General features: G+C 41.5%; 1 protein-coding gene across 2 annotated transcripts; it reads left to right on the top strand.

The window, feature by feature from the left end:
- LOC8061986 (serine/threonine protein phosphatase 2A 55 kDa regulatory subunit B alpha isoform) lies at positions 6237-17776 on the top strand. Of its 2 annotated transcripts, none has more exons than XM_021449458.1 (14): positions 6237-6651; positions 8674-8777; positions 8851-8946; positions 9255-9374; positions 9828-10028; positions 10159-10250; positions 11893-12011; positions 14698-14821; positions 14973-15096; positions 15898-15966; positions 16052-16143; positions 16234-16311; positions 16872-16939; positions 17028-17776. In XM_021449458.1, exons 1-14 carry the CDS (start codon positions 6540-6542, stop codon positions 17162-17164), a joined length of 1536 nt encoding a protein of 511 aa, XP_021305133.1. In that variant the 5' UTR covers positions 6237-6539; the 3' UTR covers positions 17165-17776. The 2 variants fall into 2 exon arrangements, with proteins under 2 accessions (XP_021305133.1, XP_021305132.1); XM_021449457.1 differs by having other exon boundaries at positions 6262-6651; positions 8848-8946.

The following is a 19245-nucleotide window of genomic DNA, read 5'->3' on the forward strand; positions in this document are numbered from 1 at the left end:
ATGGTGCAATTGACTTCGGTCGAGTTGACCTAGACCCTCCGTAAGGACTTCTCTGTAAGCGACAATCTGGGACTTACAGTGCAACCGTGATGGTTATATGGCTCTAACTTTAGCTCAGTAATAGGATCTCATCTAGCTGGTTAGAGGTTACCCGAAAGGGCGCAAGAGGGGCTTGCCACTTTGGGTATAGAACTGCTTCTGTTCCTATGTGTATAGCCGTGATGGAAATGTGCCATAGGAAAGGGGGTTCTCTATATCTGCCTGCCGAGGAAACCTCGCGGCCCTAACTGGTTAGACGTGGCCTATGGAAGGCTTCATAGTGTTCCCTGCCCGCTCACCTTGGTAGTGTTAGTGGGTCTTGCAAACTCCGGGCATATGGGTAACACGACTTACGGGAAAAGTGCACACCTCTGCGCAGAGTTTGATCAAACTGGTATACTAGCCGTGCTCTCGGACATGAGCGGCCTTGGACCCTTACGGAATAGTTGGGTGTGGATGGTTATGGGAAATAACTTATGAAAATCTGACGCATGGATCGTGATGATTAATGTGGTTTAACCGTGATGGTGATGGTGTTAGCCGTGAAGGTTAACGGTGTTATTATCATGTGCTCATTTGGGCTAATCAGGAGCTTAAGCATAATTGATGATTAAATAGGATTAAAACATTGACCAATTAAAATGCTAACTGCAGTAGCCAGTGTCTGACCTTTTTGAGCCGCATAAAATCATATGTTATGCTTGCGGAGTACGAGATGTACTCACGCTTGTTTTTTTTTTCTTTTGGACAAAAATCCCGGATGGGTAACAGATGACAGCTTTTACGAGGAATTTCCGGAGGACTTCTAGGTTGGCAATCCCCCAGTCAGTCGTCCCTGTGTTGGAGTTATCTTATAATAGCTAGTTATAAGTTTATTTTCCGTTTGTCGCAGACTTTGATATATTTGTGTTGTAATAACGTTTTGTAAGACACTTGTTATGATACATTTGTAATTTGTCGACTTGTGTGCGCGACTATTCCTGGGGCGCACATGAGATTATTGTACTCAAATTTATCCTTAAATTTGGGTGTGACACAATGCTCCAGTACTATTGTCACTAAACTAATCAAAATTCCACCAACCTTCCAGCTGGTATAAATTTATGTTTATGTGGAAAAGCATTTTTCTAAGAATCAATGCGAGTTCTGCTCATCCAAAATGTAGATCTTAGGGTTTCTATGAAATATGCCTCAAGTAAAAATATTTTACTTCTAGATATAGTTTTTATGTTCTTTTTCCAAAGTTTCTACAAACCTACCACTAGGCAATATTCCTAACATAATCAAATTACTTTAGAAAAAAAATAATAAACATAGAAAAATGTCTATTGCACTACAAGGAAATGAAGTCTAGATGCTAAAAGCTTAAACGTTAGGGAGTATTAAAGCCTTGAGATCAATATTTTGCCCCATTCTATGTTTTATTGATCTTAATGTAATATAGTGCTAATAGAGACATTCCAACACCTATGATGTAAGAACAAAACAAGACATTTAGAACAATAACCAATTTCAATGGAGGCCACAGACTTTCACATTCATTTAGAGCAGTGCATGGATTAGAGAAATTTTTAACAAAGATCCAATTAATTAGATAGAGAAATAAAGAAGACAGAGGATGGCCTCCTACAAAAATCAGATGAATTAACCAATTTCTTGTAAGATTCACCTACCTTCAGACAATGCTCAATCAACCAATAGATGAGTTAACCAATTTCTTACAAGATTCAACTAACTAAGAGCATCCCCAACCGTTTTGCAAATAAGCTTTGCATTCATGTATTTGCAAAAAAGTCTTAAAAACACTTATCCAACGGTTTGGCATTTAGACTTTGCAATTTTGTTAACTTGGCAAAAAGAGAGGAAGGATTGACATATATGACAAACCTGTTCACACTTGGCATTGGGAAATTGGCGCGAAGTGATTAATGCCAAACCATTGGAGATTGCCTCTTTTCACCTTTGCCATATTTTTTGAGACTTGGCAAACTCCCTCATTTGCCAAACCAATTATGCAAAACGGTTGGGGATGCTCTAATTACTTGGAAGATTAGAAAAATGGCTAGCTTACTTGTCAAGATCATAACATGATGTTAGATCATATTATTTTTTACCGAATTGTACTAACTATTTTATTGATCGATAACTTCTCGAGACCTTCACTATGATAATCTAGATAAATCTGTGGCCAGAAGGGTAGCACATCCCAAAAAGTTAGACCTTAGCAATATGCAGTAAGGAGCATGGTTCTTAGGTGAGGCAAACAAAAGGTCGGATGAAACTTCAATTCACGAAACCAAAAGGTTGGTTTTGAAGGCATGAATTACGAAGAGATTATAATTATTTAGTTTAGTCAAAGACCCTAACATGATCAAATTGATGATCCCAAATCACCTAATAATCAAATAAAGGTTCACTAAACAACTCCCCTTGTTTGTTCCCACTATGAATTTCAAGAACACGAAGCAAACCAAACAGACACCAATAACACAGATTCTAGATCAAGAGATCTCAAACTCCTCATGTATCATCCTTTCCCCCTACCTCAAGATGTTGTTCCACCAAAAAAAAGGGGACATAGGCCTTTTTTAGTTGGGGCAAAATTTTGGTTTTAGCTACTATAGCACTTTCGTTTGTATTTGGCAATTATTATCTAATTATGGACTAACTAGACTCAAAAGATTCGTCTCGCAAACTATAGGCAAACTGTGCAATTAGTTAACTTTTTATCTATATTTAATGCTCCATGTATGCGTCTAAAGATTTGATGTGACAAAGAATCTTAAAACTTTTTGGAAACTAAACAAGGCCATATTTTATCATTTACGAGACATTGACCAGATCAGATGAAGTAGGCAACAGCAGAGGAAAGAAATCATCACAAGGAGGATGAGCACAATGCGAGCAACATAGAGACTCAATTACCCTCGCTGGAGTTCCTAGAAGAAAGGGACTCACCTGGTTCAGATCCGAACTAGAGAGAAGGTTGGTGGCGGTGCTCTGTAGCTCGTTGTGCGCTACCACCGGCCGACAGGTAGGATAGGGCTGAGCTCCGTTGCTATGGCAAGGAGATGAGTGCTGCTGGCAGCGGAAAGAGGGTCGAGTACCGCTAGTGGAGGAACCGTGATGGTGCCTCGATGTTGCCCGCGCCACTCTGCCTTGCCCTCGTTGTGCCACGCACCACTGATGCGTCAGTCAAAGGCGTGAGGAAGGGCCACGACACCTTGCCCTTGCTGCCTCCATCTCTGCCTCTGCCTCTGACTCCATGACGCCGCTCTGCCAAAAGGTGGCCTCGCGGGTAGACGAAGCCCACCTTCTCTAGATGTCAGTAGCTGTCGCACCTTGCTATCGTCGCTCTGTGTGGTGAGGAAGAGCTACGTCGCACGACCTTGCCCTTGCTGCTCGCGCTGAGGCTCAGAGTCATGAGGAGTCACTGAGGTGGTTTTGCACGAGATTAGGGGCAGGATCTCGTGAGGGAGGGAGGCTCTGTTCGGGGAGCGTGTCGCGCATAGGGAAGCGAGCGAGAGCGTGATTGGTGGTTCCACCATGGGGGGATCGTGCGCACGTGCCATGGTCTGACATCCAGGAGGCGTCGTCGTGAGCATTCGCCCGGAGGGAGGCGCCCAAGCGACAGCGTGGATGGCGCCGACACACGGAGGCAAAGTAGAAGGGGCCAATTCTTGGTTCACTTCGGGATGCGGCCGCTCCTCGCCGTCTACCCTTGGAGTGAGGCCTAGGGTTTCGACCGAGGCTCGAGGTGGCTAGCCACGGTCCGGTGTCCAGGCGTCGTTGTCAGAGGCGTTCGATCGGAGGAAGGTGCCCGGGTAGCAGCGTCGGTAGCGTTGGCGCACGGAGGCAAAGTGGGAGGGGCGAGCGCTTGAAGGCGAAACGGAAGAGAGCGCGTGGCTCATTTTGGGCGAGGAGAGTCCGTGGTGAACTCTGGTGTGGGAGCGAGGAGAGTGGTGTGAACGATTGGTTTTAGTGTGTATTAGGCCATTCTCAATGGACCGTTTCAATACACTGTTTCCTATAAAAAATGATGACAAAGCAGCAGTGAAACGCGTATTGAAACAACGTCCACAATGCAGCTGTTTCACTTTGCCATTTCCCATGCTTTGCAAAGCAATTAGTTGTTGTTTGCTTATCGGATCATATGCATCCTTAATTCTGTAGCCATTTCACAGCAAATCGTACACACGAGCAAAGAGAACAGGCCCCAAGAGCTAAACTGATATATGAGCACAAGTGACATACAACAAAACTGACATTGAAGCATGAGACATTTACTTTTCACAACAAAACTGTAATACAAACACAAGAACAACTTGATAAATACTCAATCCATCCCAAATTGTAAGTCGTTTGACTTTTTAATATCAAGTTTGACCACTCGTCTTGTTCAAAGTTTTGTACAAAATATCACTTTTTTTGTTGTGTATTGGTTTATTAATAAAAGTTCTTCAAAAATGACTTAAATTTGACTATATTTGCACAAATTTTTTGAATAAGACGAGTGGTCAAACTTGGGGTAAAAAAGTCAAACGACTTACAATTTGGGATGGAGGGAGTAGCATTGATCGACATATAGTTATGGAACTGCATTCACATAGTGCAAAGTTTGAAACTGCACTCACATAGTGCATTGATAAATAGTAGTGATCAAGATAACGGTTCAGATCACAAGAACATATAGATGACTGCTACTTAAGGTAGGAAAAAAACAAAGTACAGAAAGCCTCTCTCAGGAGAGTAGCAGCAAGCATCACTAATTTATATATATATAAGATATATGAGCTACAGAGCTCATCTTCAACAAACATCACTTCCAGAAGACAGATAATTTCCCCCCATAGAGCCCTGCATATACACATACATTGCAATCAGGTTTATTCAAACCAAAAATAAGACAAATGTACTCAGACAGTGAATATATACTCAGTTTCAGGTTCAGTTTCCTACTTCCAGGAAAAGCAAGTTCATATATCCTGAAAAGCAAGTTCATATTTACAAAACTTGATTCAGAAATATAGCATGGGCCAGTTCACAAAGAGATGACCATCTAGACTGTACAGACAGGAAAACAGATTAACATATTTCAATTACAAGACTTGGCACATGGAATTGTGGACTGCAGTAACTCGATAACTAAACTGAACTACTATGTAGCCATGGAAATCAACTTGTGGCATGCACTAACTTGTGGCATTCCGTAACTCGACAACTCAACAGAGATGGAATTGCAATATCAGTCAAGGAATCAATTTGCGTTATCAATTAACTTGAACTAACACTATCAAGTGAGCAGAAAAGCAAATCAATCAACATGTACCACATATTGAAATCGAATGTACCATGGATTGGGGCCTTGTTGGTTTCCTTGAACAGATGCAAAATCTGGGGGTATGGTGCCCCATCCTGCTCCTTGCGGCATGGACGACGTCGGCGCAGCAGGGGACCAAGTAGGCGCAGCAGGGGGAGGCGCCGTAGGGGTGGGAGTCGACGAAGTTGGGCAGTGAGTCGCTGGCGGCCCAGTAACCGGTGGCGGCGCACCTGGTGTCGACGCTGCAGGGACGGAGCCCTTCTTGAGTCCAAGCCTGTGTCGCGCCTTGCCTCCTTTGTCGGTTGGTCCATGAGCCCTTCTTGAACCACCGGCCGGCGGCGGATCCATGGATTCCTCGACCGGCGGCGGATCTTGCGTCGTGACCTAGCGGGAAGAAGTTGCGGCGCGACAACTTGCGAACTGGGCTGGTAGGGGTGGGTGCGCGGGGAGAAGATGGCGAGCGCGGGAGGTTTGCGCGGGGAAGAATCCGTGGCGCGCGCGGAAGAGGATGGAGCGCGGGAGAGGATTGAGCGGCTCCGGCCGCACGGGATCGGTGACGACGACACGAAACGGCTCAGTGCTCGTTTCAGTCGCGTTTCATACATGGGAAACAACGTCACCCCTGTTTCACCATGGTGAAACGATGATGCTATCTCTTCTCCCTGTTTCAATCAAAATGCTGATGTGTCACCGTATTTAATGTGCATGATACTCTGGTGAAACCTCCATTGAGAATAGCCTTAGATAGTCGGATTTTTTCATATTCCGTGTGTAAGAAAAATATTTTGTTGTTTTGCAAGGGTCCACATGTAAATGCCCCACCACGTCACTTCACGAGAGAGAAATATGTGCGAGCTCGCACAAACACAAGCACAACAGGGTAGAGAGAGAGAGACGCACAGAGAGACAGAGGAGGGAGACCTCGGCCTCCCCCTCCCCCACATCACTTCGCCTCTCTCGTCGCATCCCACCCCACCCCACCCCACCCCTCTCCTCTCCCTCCTCCGCTCGATCTCCCATTCTTCCTCGTCTCCGCCGCCGCCTGCCCCCACCTCCAATCAACGCACAACGCCCAGTATTCCAGAACCTTCTCCTACCAGGGAACCTTTGCTCCCCTCCCCGATCCGGGGCGCCCCTGATGCGGTGCCCGCGCGGCGCGATCGCGTGACGGACGGCCGCCATGGATCCCCCAGGCCCCGGCGACGAAGGCGAGGCGGCGCAGCCGCAGCCGCTGGAGTGGCGGTTCGCCCAGGTCTTCGGCGAGCGTGCCGCGGGCGAGGACGTCCAGGAAGGTACACACGCGCGCATGAGCTCGAGATCCGCTTGATTTGTGGAGGCTCTGGGCTGATGGGATGCCCTGAAGTGATGGGAATCGATAGGGCTAGCGGTGGGATTGGAGTTGTGGGGGTTTGAGAGATTTGGTCTTGTAGGAAATGCGCGGCAATGATGGCGCGACCCCAATACTACCCGTCAGAAAAGGCATGGCTTTGGATTGTGTTGGTGTATGTAGGACTACCACGGTGCGTGTAGAATGGATTCGGTCATTCGGAGGGTTAGTTTGATGCTCTACTGACAGAGTGCGCCTTGCCCTTGTGAGAAGCGTGAAGCTCAATCTTCTGCCCTTTGAGAGTTTGGCTGCAAATGGAATCCTTTTTAGCCTTAGGGTGGCTTTATCGCGCAGGTACTAGGTCGACTGGGGTTTGAGTAATGTGGTCACAGATAGCTGTCTTGGCTTTGTGTTTTAAAGAATGCAGAAAGGTGGTAAGAAGCTCTGGAGCTTGTGAACTCATCTGGCTTCAATTTTTTGGGATATGTGTTGCTTAAGGGGTTTCTTTGGCACGCGATATCATAGTGCAAACTTGAACTGAACTTAAGAGGTTTGTTGATCTCGTGAATTGAAAAACTGGAAGAGTTTATAGGTGTCTATAAGAAGTAATGTTGTGTTTCTTGTCTGGTTGTGGTTCAGCATCTGCTTTTGGATTATCGCCTTGTAGGAAATTTGCAGTCTAATGTTCTGCAAGGATGATTTTCCATTGGCACATGGTACTTATTCTCTTTTAATTTAATTGTTTTGGACATATGTTATCTGGATGGACACACTAAATGTGGTCCATCTATGAAATTCCTTATATCACCGTGTGCCACATTGGTCCAGTTGTGTTTGTTTGATAATCTCTTTTAGAGAAATAATAACTTTCAATGTGGGGAACTGCTGACTGATGCTTCTTAGTATGGAAACTTTTGCTTCACAATAGTCTGCTGGGAAGTGAGGCTATGATGACAGCAGTGGATGTCTTTGCCTTTTGTTTAATATTCCTTCGTTGTTTTATTTAGAGTTGAACAGAATGCTATATATGACATTGAGATTTTGTTGTACCATGAGGATTTACGTCATGAATTGGGCTTAGAGCATCTCCAACAGTTTCCCATTTTTTATTTGGCATTTGTAGTAGTTTGCCAACTCCCTAAATGAAATGGGTAGGACAAAAAAAGGTTTCTCCAATAGTTTTGCATAAATGACTTGGGAAAAAGGAATTTGTGGGCCCGTTTCGTTTTTTTCTGCGGTTTCCAGGCGCTCGACGCGGCGGCCATTGTTTCCTTCGCCCGCGCTTTCGATCAGTACAGCAACCCAGTTCAATCTGTACAGCAACCCAGTTCGATCAGTACAAAAAATCAAGCCGTGTAGCGATCTGGATTACCTGTCCGGTCTTCTGGAGTATCTTCGTGGCTCCGCTCGACCCCGGCGTTCCAGATCGCGCGACCCGACGTTCTGGATCGAGTCGCGGCGAGCGAGCGCGGACTCGGTCTGGCCCAGGTCGCGACTTTGATCCCAGGTCGCGGCTCCGCTCAATCCCTAGTCGCAAGCTCACGGCACACACACGACGGCGCGCACGAACCCTAGTCGCGGCAGGAAGACGGTGCGCGGTACGTATGGCGCGAGGGATACCGGTTCCACGATTGCAAAGTCCCCGGAGGACTGGCAAATTTGGGAGTCCATCACAGGAAAATGCCAACTTGTCTAAAATGCAAAGTCCAAATGCAAAACTGTTGGATAGCTGTTTTTGAGATGTTTGGCAAAAAATAAGAATGCAAAACTCAAATGGGGAACTGTTGGAGATGCTCTTATTGATCATTCAATAAATAACCTTTTTTTTATTCAGGACTTGAAGGATGTCTACTATACACTGATATTGTCATCTAAACCTAGTTTCTTTCCAGACCTGCTCAGCTCTTTAATAAGCGAGGAATTTCACTTTCATGTGAGTGAAGAATGTTGCCTTGCATGTTAATTTAATACTCTTCTTTGTTTTCAGTTGACATCATCTCTGCAATTGAATTTGATAAATCTGGTGATCATCTTGCCACTGGGGATAAAGGAGGACGCGTGGTTTTATTTGAAAGGACAGATGCTCGGGATGTAAGCATCACATGTTGAACGTATCTTGGTTTTTATTTCAATATTTTGCCCTAATAAGTTGTTATACCAGCAGAATGCCATCCGGAGAGAACTGGAGAGACAAGATGTTCCAGTTACTAGACACCCAGAATTCCGCTACAAAACAGAATTTCAGAGTCATGAACCTGAGGCATGTTAATAAGCAGTTTTTCTGTCATTTTCTTTGGACGTTTCTCTATTGCCATATAGTTATATTGACACAAGAAAACTGAGAAGATGGTGTTGGAAATAACACTTCCAAGGGAAAAAATAACTTTTATTTTGCATAGGCCCTGGTACTATATTTATGTTTCTTGTTTCATAATTGCAGTATGCACTTCTGATCATAAAAGTAAAGCATTGATATATGCCAGTACATGTGCTATTCTTGTTTCCTTTAGGAAATTAATGGTAGATTGAATTTATATCAGGGTTCTTATTTTTATTTGATTCTTGTAGTTTGACTACCTCAAAAGTTTGGAAATAGAGGAAAAGATCAACAAGATCAAGTGGTGCCAGACAGCCAACAGTGCTCTCTCCCTTTTGTCTACAAATGATAAAACAATAAAATACTGGAAGGTATGGATGCAAGTTACTTCTAGAAGTGCTTTTCAATTTTTCTAACTGCTTCAATTCTTTTAATCCTAATTCCATACTTAAATGTTTACCGTAAATCTAGCACAGATGTAATGTAAGTGCATGTAAGTTGTTGAGTATTAGCATCCCTGTTTTTCTCATCGTTGGTAGTGCCGTTGAGGTTTGTGTTGAACTAAGTTTTCGCATTTCTGAAAAAGAATTATTGAAATCTATGCTAGAATTGGCTTGTTAAATACATAAATTTGATTGTGATACCAATCATATCATTTTTTACTACCTTTTGAATTTTGTGGACACAAAAAAAGTGTACAATCTGTTATTTTGTTTTTATTATATGTGGCACCACTACATTCCATTTTTTTATAATTGTTTCTTCTATCAATTGCAGTTTGTTTTTTGCTTTGCTTACTCATTGTTTCCTCTATCAATTTCCAGGTTCAAGAGAAGAAAGTAAAACGAGTTGCAGTAATGAATTTGGACAGTTCCCAAAGTATAGGAAGTAGTACCACTGCTATTGCAAGTACCAGTAGTTCTAAGGCACCTCTTCCAAATGGTGGATGCTCTGATAAGTTTGATTGCCTGAATAATGGTCTCTCATTTCCACCTGGAGGCTACCCATCACTGCGTTTGCCAGTGGTAAGTTACACTCGACATCTTATACATTATCAGCTCTAGCATTTGAAATTGTAGTTATATGACTTTTAAGTGGAAGGTATGCAAAACTGCAGCTATTTAGTCAACTCACTTCGCTTTCAACCACATGCAGGTTACCAGTCTAGAAGCAAACCCTGTTGCTAGATGTCGACGTGTATTTGCTCACGCACACGATTACCATATAAATTCTATTTCAAATAATAGGTCAGTCATTTCAGACATTGAATTATCTTTTCAATGGGATGCCTTTTGCGCCTTTTCTTTTTCATTGGTTCATATGCATCTCCTCCAGTGTTCCTTATGTTTGGCTTTCCTTGGTCTCGTTCAGAAAATAGGCTAAAATAATAAAGCGTATGTTGTTGAAGAGTTAGTATTTAGTGTCCATTTTCAGTGTTTTTAAGGTAAAATAGGCGACGAGGCGCTCGCAGGGAGTAAGGCACCCCTGACGCCTAGCCAAAAGTAGCAAGATATCCATGGAGACTGGAGGTAAAATAGAGTAAAATGATAGGGAAAGGCCATGCAGCTGCCACCTCGCTCACCCCCACCAAACCCGGCGCCACCTGGGTCATCTGCGGTGGAGGCGGCGGCTGATCATGATGGGCATCTGAGGGAGCAGCAGCAAGAGGTAGGGAAGGAGTGGAGGGCAGGCTAAGCGGGCGCAGCCAAGAGCAGCGTGAGGGAGGGAGGGCGGCGCTGCACCTGCCTGAGCCATGAGGGAGGAGATGTGGTGGCGCTGCGCATGCGTGGAGGGAGCAGAGCCCCCCAGGCGGCGTGTGTGCATCCATGTCTTCGTGAGATGACCTGAGAAGGGATAAGTACAAGAGGGCACTCGTGGGCTGCCTAGTGGGCTGGGCCAAGCACTTCTCTTTTCATTTTCCCTTTTCTGTTTTTCTCTAGCCTTTTTTCTCTTCTTTTCGCCTATTCCCTGCTGCTATTTTCCTATTTCTTAGAATGGTAAGGCGTCGCCTCACCTCACCTTATGAACTTCTAGGCATCCCCTATACATCGTGAGGGGGATAGGTCACCGTACCGCCTTAAAAACCATGGTCTGTCTTATCAGCTAAGCCTTGCAGGTTGTTCTTCCTTGAATTGGTAATATCTTTCATTAACTGAAACTTAATAATCAGTTTCAACTTTCAAGTATGGTCTTTCTAGTACGTCAAATCTTTAGGTCTTTGCAGGTACTTGCATTCTTCATTGGTTGAAACCCTAGTGTTGATAGTGCTTCAAATCTTTAGCTATTTGCTGGTACTTGCATTCTTTTCACCTTCTATGTACTGAACTCGGTCTGCATGGGGTAAGACAGCCCCTGGGCATTTTGCCAAGAATAAAACCTCAGGCAGGTCAAGAAAACCTCCGAATCCCTGCCCCACCATACACAGTGGCACTGTAGCCTATGTGAGTGACCATGACCTGGTCCAGACCTTAGATCTGTGCCTTAGTGTGGGACAAATGAGGGGATCTTTTTAACTCGAGCCTGAAATTCGCTCCCATAGGGAGTCGAACGCAGGACATGAGGAAGTGAGGAGTGCTACTAGAGCCACGTAACCAACTCAGCTAGAGGCCCATTCGCCTATGTACTGAATTTAGATAGGGAAAACTGAATCTATGCCGTGTTATAATGAAGCACAAGTATCATGCAAGAGTAGCTTGTATGCCTTTTGTAATAGGGCATTGCTCACATAGTCACATTTCTACTCTTGATCAGTTTTGTTTGCTATGTAGAACCAGCATAGTTTTCTGGTGGTCTTATTCCTGCAGGGTGCAGATTCCAAATACTTCGTCAACGATAATATCTGTGGGCACTGTATTGATACATATTCTTGTATTGTTTGTTAATCCACAGTGATGGTGAGACATTCATATCAGCAGATGATCTCCGAATAAATTTATGGAACTTGGAAATAAACAGCCAGAGCTTTAACATTGTTGATGTGAAGCCTACAAACATGGAAGATCTAACAGGTAATTCCACTTAGTCATTTTTTTACTCCCCCTCTCCCCTCCCCTAAATGTTGCAAATTTACCTGAGGAAGTTTTACCTTTCCATAATATTCCTGGTGTGACATGTTCACATACCAAAATGTGCTGGCTATACAACATGTCTTTCTTGTTAATGGCTGAAGAATTTTAATGATTGTAACTTTGTTGTTCTTCTCGGATAATAAGTAAATAGTGTTTGTTTATCTAGGGGATTTGGATAAGAATAGGATTTAATATGGCTCCTGGATAGTTGTTTCATTGTTTCGGTTGCTAGCTTTTCCGAGCTAGGAAGAGTTTTGGTTGCTAGCTTTGGTTCATCATCATTTTGTAGTTTCCCATTATTTAGCCCTGACCCCACTGTTGGGAACTTGTGATCTTTCCAAAACTTGAAGCAAGTGATGCTTTGTTGTGTTAAATGTTTTCAAGTCGTCCGATTAATCGTTCTAATCGGTCCCTGGTGACTGATTAGGGGTACCGTCTACTTGTACAAGCCGTCCGATGAATCGTCCTAGTCGGTCCCATGGCAACTAGGTCTGATTGGACGACTTGAAAACATTGGTTGTGTTATAACTTTACACACTTGGCTTGCGTACATAGACACATGGATGCATCTACTTATCTCTACAAATTTCTAGTATTAATTTAAGATATGAACAGAAACATCCTGATAGTCTTTTCTTGATTAGGCCTTCATTCTCTTAGGCTTCCTATTGATGGGGCATCTGTAGACTGTAGAATAGCATATTGTCAATTGGCTACATAATCATTTCTGAATTTATAATCATTTATGATTTTTTTTTAAAAAAACTCGACCTGCGGCGGGGGGTAAGACAGCCCCCGGGCATTGCATTAAGAAGAATACCTTCTCACGCAGGTTGAGAAAACCCCCGAACCCCTGCCCACGACCAACGACCGGGACCGGGCCTTAGACCTGTGCTTTGGCATGGGATAGATGAAGGGATTTTTTTTAACCTTAGCCTGAAAATTCGCTCCCACGGGGAGTCGAACCCAGGACCTAAGCCGGGTTCCTCTAACCAACTGGACTAGAGGCCCTTTGGCTCATTTATGAATTTTGACAAGGATATTATCATGGTTTCACTATCTTTAAGTCGTAGCAGGGCAGCGGAGATCATCAACAAAAGAAAACTGCCCCTGCCATTGTTTTGGCACATCGTTTTTGCACAGCCTTTTCTTGTATTGGTTTCTGTATGGTGCAATCTGTTCTGTTCTAGTGTGTTACTAGAAATAATGGTAAGATCACCTACCAAAAAGGAAGTTACTCCCTCCATTCCAAACTGTAAGTCATTCCAAGAATCTTGGAGAGTCAAAGCTTTTTCATGTTTGACCAAAATTATAGAGAGAAATACTAAGATTTGTAACGTAAAGTGAGTATACTATGAAAATATAATTAAGGAAGAATCTAATGATATTTAGTTGGTATAATAATAATAATAATAATTTTATCATATAAATTTGGTCAAACTTAGAAAAGTTTGACTCTCCAAGATTCTTGGAATGACTTACAATTTGAGATGGAGGGAGTACAAATAGAGTTCCAGTTGTAGTTTACATTGACTAATTAATGCAATGAAATGAGAAGTCCACATAAGCATTCTCTTCACCCCATCCCCCTCTTTTTGGTATGTAAACAGTGTTCTCGTTTTCTTAAACAAGTGGGATGCATAGAACAGAAACTCCTTGTTCTATTCTGTTATCTTAACTTGGCATTGGCACATGACACATTCAATCCTAGTAATAAGTGGCAATCTATAAATACAGAGCACATGGGCTTGGAAAAATGTTATAACTTGATGTTGATGTAACTTCGTGGGCTACTGTATTGTGCTAGAGATACTAAGTAACGCCAATTTATGTTCAATCCTAGTAATAAGTGGCAATCTATAAATACAGAGCACATGGGCTTGGAAAAATGTTGTAACTAGATGTTGATGTAACTTGTGGGCTACTGTATTGTGCCAGAGATACTAAGTAACGCCAATTTATGTTCAATCCTAGTAATAAGTGGCAATCTATAAATACAGAGCACATGGGCTTTGAAAAATGTTTTAACTTGATGTTGATGTAACCTGTGGGCTATGTATTGTGCTAGAGATACTAACTAAAGCCAATTTATGTTCAATCCTAGTAATGAGTGGCAATCTATAAATGCAGAGCACATGGGCTTGGAAAAATTTTGTAACTTGATGTTGATGTAACTTGTGGGCTACTGTATTGTGCTAGAGATACTAAGTAATGGCAGTTTATGTTCTATTTGAATTTTGTGATTTTCTTTTTTCATTTGGAATCTGATTTTGATGGAGTTTTGCTAATTAAATCATAGAAGCACAGCACTACAGATGTAATTTGTGGATAAATTTTGACCATATTCAAACATTGATATAGATGACATTCTTCATTTGGGAGATAGGTTGTAAATTATGGGATTGTAGCTTTCATAAAGTAGCTACCCAACTGGGATGAAAAACCATCCAATCTGGGCATCTGGCACATGATATTTTATCTATTTATTGATATAAGCATGGTATTATCCCTTTGCCATTTTGAGGATTATTAGAAATTAGGTAATTTTCCTATAATTACTACAAGTCTTATTGCTATTCTTGCTTTTGCATATGCACTTCCTGATTTGTTCACATTCATATTTCAGAGGTGATTACATGTGCGGAGTTCCATCCATCCCATTGTAATACACTGGCCTACAGTAGTTCAAAGGGTTCTATCCGCCTTATTGATCTACGTCAATCAGCACTGTGTGACAACCATTCCAAAATGTTAGTTACTCACCTGTACTTCTCTCCCTAACATTTTATCCTTCTGTACTGGCAACATTGGCGACTTGTATGAAGGATTGGGAACATGTACAGTTATTTATATTGCTTAAGTTATATTTTTTTTTATGAGTTAACAAAGGCCTCTAAACAGATTCGAGGAACATGAAGCACCTGGATCAAGATCCTTCTTTACAGAAATTATTGCATCAATTTCTGATATAAAGTTTTCAAGGAATGGTAGATATATTCTTAGCCGTGATTATATGACTCTCAAGGTGTGTAGTAGCTTCTCATGTTTCTATCTCGTTGCTTTTGGCTGTCATACACCCATTTTTTCAGGTCCACAATACTTAATGAATTTTTTCCCCTCTTAGTACATACTCCCTCCATTCTTTTTTACATGTCATATTGGCTTGTCCTGAGTCAAACATTTCTATCTTTGACCATCAATTTCAAAAAATTGATATAGGTTAAGAACTTAAAATTTATGTTTTTAGATTCACTATGAGAAATACTTCCATAATGCATGATTCACATCTTGTGGAACTACATAGATTTTTTTTTTTTAAAAAAAATGTTGGTCAAACATACAAAATGTTTGACTTAGGACAAACTTTATATGTCATGTAAAAAAAATGGAATAATATTTTCATCGATTTACAACTTATCAAAGTCAAAAGCTAATTGGTGTCTTATTATTTGAGGAAAGAAACAGCTGATTTACCACTTCTTTGTAGCACTGAATGCCTGTATAAAAATGAATCTACTGTCAAGCATACTGCCCTAGAAGTGGTCCAATGGGAACTTGTCTGTTGACACTTGACACCAATATGCATGATTAGGAACTGTTCTATTGTTTGAGCTATGCTTAGTACTCCCTCCGTTCCAAAAATACGAGACATTTTGGCTTTTCTATTTTTATTGCCTTTACTTGTACTTGTACAGAGTGTATATCGAAATGCATAGCAAAAACTATGTATCTAGAAAAGCCAAAATGTCTTCCAATTTGGAATGGAGGGAGTAACTAGCAGAAAGAGCCTATGAGATTACTTATCCTGTTTTTGCTCCATACACAGCTATGGGATCTAAACATGAATTCAGGCCCTGTTTCAACCTTCCAAGTCCATGAACATTTGAGACCTAGGGTGAAATCCTCTCAACTGAATGATTAAGAAAAGAAGCCATTTGATGAAAAAAATTAATGTAATTTTATGCTATCACTACTTTCAGCTCTGCGATCTGTATGAGAATGACTCAATTTTCGACAAGTTTGAGTGTTGTCTTAGTGGGGATGGACTTCGTGTTGCAACTGGTTCTTATGGGTATTTCTTTCACCCATTATTGACTGCATGTGTCATTTTACAGAAATCCTGTCTATTAACACTTCCATTTCCTGGTGTTTTCAACTGCAGTAATATATTTCGCGTTTTTGGTTGTACTTCTGGAAGCATGGAGGCAACAACTTTGGAAGCAAGTAGGAATCCAATGAGGTATATTTTACATGTGCCTTTTAATTTTAATCATAATTTCTTCACTGTTATGGCCATGGCCTTGGTTTGGTCTGTGCCTTAACCTCTACCTATCCATTACTGGTGACAGGACACAATTCCATTTATTTAATCAATTTTGTAAGATCTTTAATGTTTATTAGTTCATAATATTGAACGCATGTGACCCTAGTTATAGGGGACAGAACCCTAGCCATCCTATTTGGGAATAGAGTGTCACTGTTGGGTGAGTGGTTTATGAAACAAAACACCAAATTTAGCTAATGATTCTCATAGGCTAATGATTCTCTTCTGTCTTTATGCTGTTGCATAAAGTCTCTTTCAGCAGTATTATCTACACCATTGATCTCTTCTATAAACATAGGTGTCCACTTCTCCATTATATTGAATCTAGTTAGATGTTCAAAATTCAAAAGTTTGTATTGTACCATTTTACTGTTGCTCTCTTTTTTTCACATTTTAATTGCTATATTAAGTTTCATAACTGCTCTTTATGCAATTATAATACTAAGCTTATTCTTGTTGGATTTGGGTGCGATTAGGCGTCAGATTGCGAATCCAGTAAGGCCCACACGGACACTAACTTCTTTTACCCGTGGTGTTCGGAGAGGTGACGTTCTCGTGAACATTGACTTAAGTACTGCAACAGTATCAATTATTTTGTTCATGCAGCCATCACCGACCTAATGTAATTACAGGTGGAGAAAATCAAGGCGTTGATGCTAATGGGAATTCATTTGACTTCTCAACGAAGCTGCTCCACCTCGCATGGCACCCGACCGAGAATTCCATTGCATGTGCTGCTGCAAATAGCTTGTATATGTATTATGCGTAGAGAATGTCCTACAGAAAATTTGTTGTTTTTTTGGCTTGCTCTCGGTGAAGGCCCAGGGCCCTTCAACTGCAACGAGAGGGTGCAGGACATTGTCGTCAGTTCCACCCGTTGGGGCCAGAAGCTGCTGATGTCCACAAGATCACCCATTGCTGTGCTAACGGACTGCGGCCTGTTGATTCTTTAGTACATGTGTAAATTATAATTCTATAAACATGGAAAGTTTTGATCCAACTATTCAATCGTGGCAATTGTATTGAGAGTCGGTGGAAAGGACATATCGAAGGTACAATTCTGCATTGGACTTGAGGACCTGCATTGCAATGGCTGTAGTATGATTGGCAATCCTTAGCATGTAATGCCACCTAGACAGGGCTAATGTTGTTTTGGGACTTGAATTTCAGAAAGATAGATAGTACCCAGTTATTGTAGCTATTCATCTTAGTTACCGTTCTATTCGTTGGACTGTTAAAATAAGGCAACACCTTGTAATCTTGTTTCTTTCGTCTGAGTGGCCTTTGTACACTGAAGCATTTGCAAGAACGGAATTGACTGAATTAAAGCATGACTAGGTTCATGTAAGGTTGGCCATGTGGCAGGTCCTCTTCTTTTTTATAGTGGTGGGTCATTATGCTTTTTAATTGAATGTAACATTGGCATGTACTCCAACTAGTTTCAAAATTTCTGTATGGGAAATTCTATAAACTTTGCTGTATTTTTGTGGAGGGTAGGGTAAGCTTAGTAAAAAGATCATATTTCAATGCCTTACGTTGTCAGATCGGGCTTCTAGGTGGTGTTTGATTGGGGGAATGGGATGGTCTTGTCTTTGTTTTCTGGGATGGGATAACTCTGTGTTTATTTGAAGAGGGATGGGATCAACTCTCTCTTTGTTTTTGGCTATCCTTACTCTGAACCAAACACTGGCTAATAATTGGTGACTAGAGTGAAGTGACTCCAAATAGAAGGCGACTCTACTTTGAAATTGATTATACTTTGGGGTGGTTGTCCATCTTAAAAGGAAGGTTACGGTGTTTACTGTTGAATAGTTGTCATATTTCTTCCAGCCACAGTTATTCTACAAAAGATTTATGGTACTTAATCTATACATGAGAGCAAAAAAAGTATTCTATTTTTTTCGTTCACTTCTTAACTAACTGAATAATCTAGATTTTTTTCCATCACACTTATTTACTTGACTCGACTCATGACCCATATGCGAGTTAGAACTTGCGTTTAGCGATGATGGATACAAGTCTGATTCCAAAAGTTAGAACAACTCATATGCTAGTAAGTATGGTTTTGTCACACACTTTGTAGTAGAGTTGGGTAGCCATATGTCAAGCTTCTTATTACCGGTGGCTTTTTGTCACGGGAGGCTATCCTCAGTGGAAGTTTTAGAACTTAGTTTTCAACGCATCCATATTTTGAAAACTGTCTAGAAGAGTTTCATCTCTATAAAACTCTCTCTACTCCTATGAAACTTTTATCATCTCTCTCTTTATTAATACGGTGCCACATCAACATATTTATTGCCTATAAAACCCTATTAAAACCCCATTAAAGCTAGCCTAAGTGTTTTAGAATGCATACTAGTAATAAATACTTTACGGTAGTGCTAGATTTCTAGACTAAAAAGTTGTCTTAGAATAATAAATCAATTTCTTGACACACATCATCAATTTGAACCATCTATTTTCTCGGAGTTTCCAATTGTTAATGTATCTATTTATTCCCTCTAGACATTATGCTCCAATAATTGATGTAGTGGATCTAACAACATTTAATATATTATTAGATAAATTGTTGAATTTATTTAAATATATAAATGTTGTACATATTTTTTTACAATTTTAGTTAAATATATGGTAGGGAAAAAAGACATCGGGAGTTATTAAAAGTCCCTCCAGATTGGAGGCACCACAGCGATCGAAGCCTTGAAGCCTTGGTGGCTCATTCGTGGGTCGACATCTGTCTCCGGACATTTTTTGAAAAAACCCTATGGCTTTCTAGGAATTAACTCGCAGTCCAATTTGTTCCCTAAGAACAGTAAACACGTTCTAATATTTTGCGTATGGAACCCTGAG

The sequence above is a fragment of the Sorghum bicolor genome, chromosome 10 (genome assembly GCF_000003195.3).
Source record: "Sorghum bicolor cultivar BTx623 chromosome 10, Sorghum_bicolor_NCBIv3, whole genome shotgun sequence".
Lineage (NCBI taxonomy): Eukaryota > Viridiplantae > Streptophyta > Magnoliopsida > Poales > Poaceae > Sorghum > Sorghum bicolor.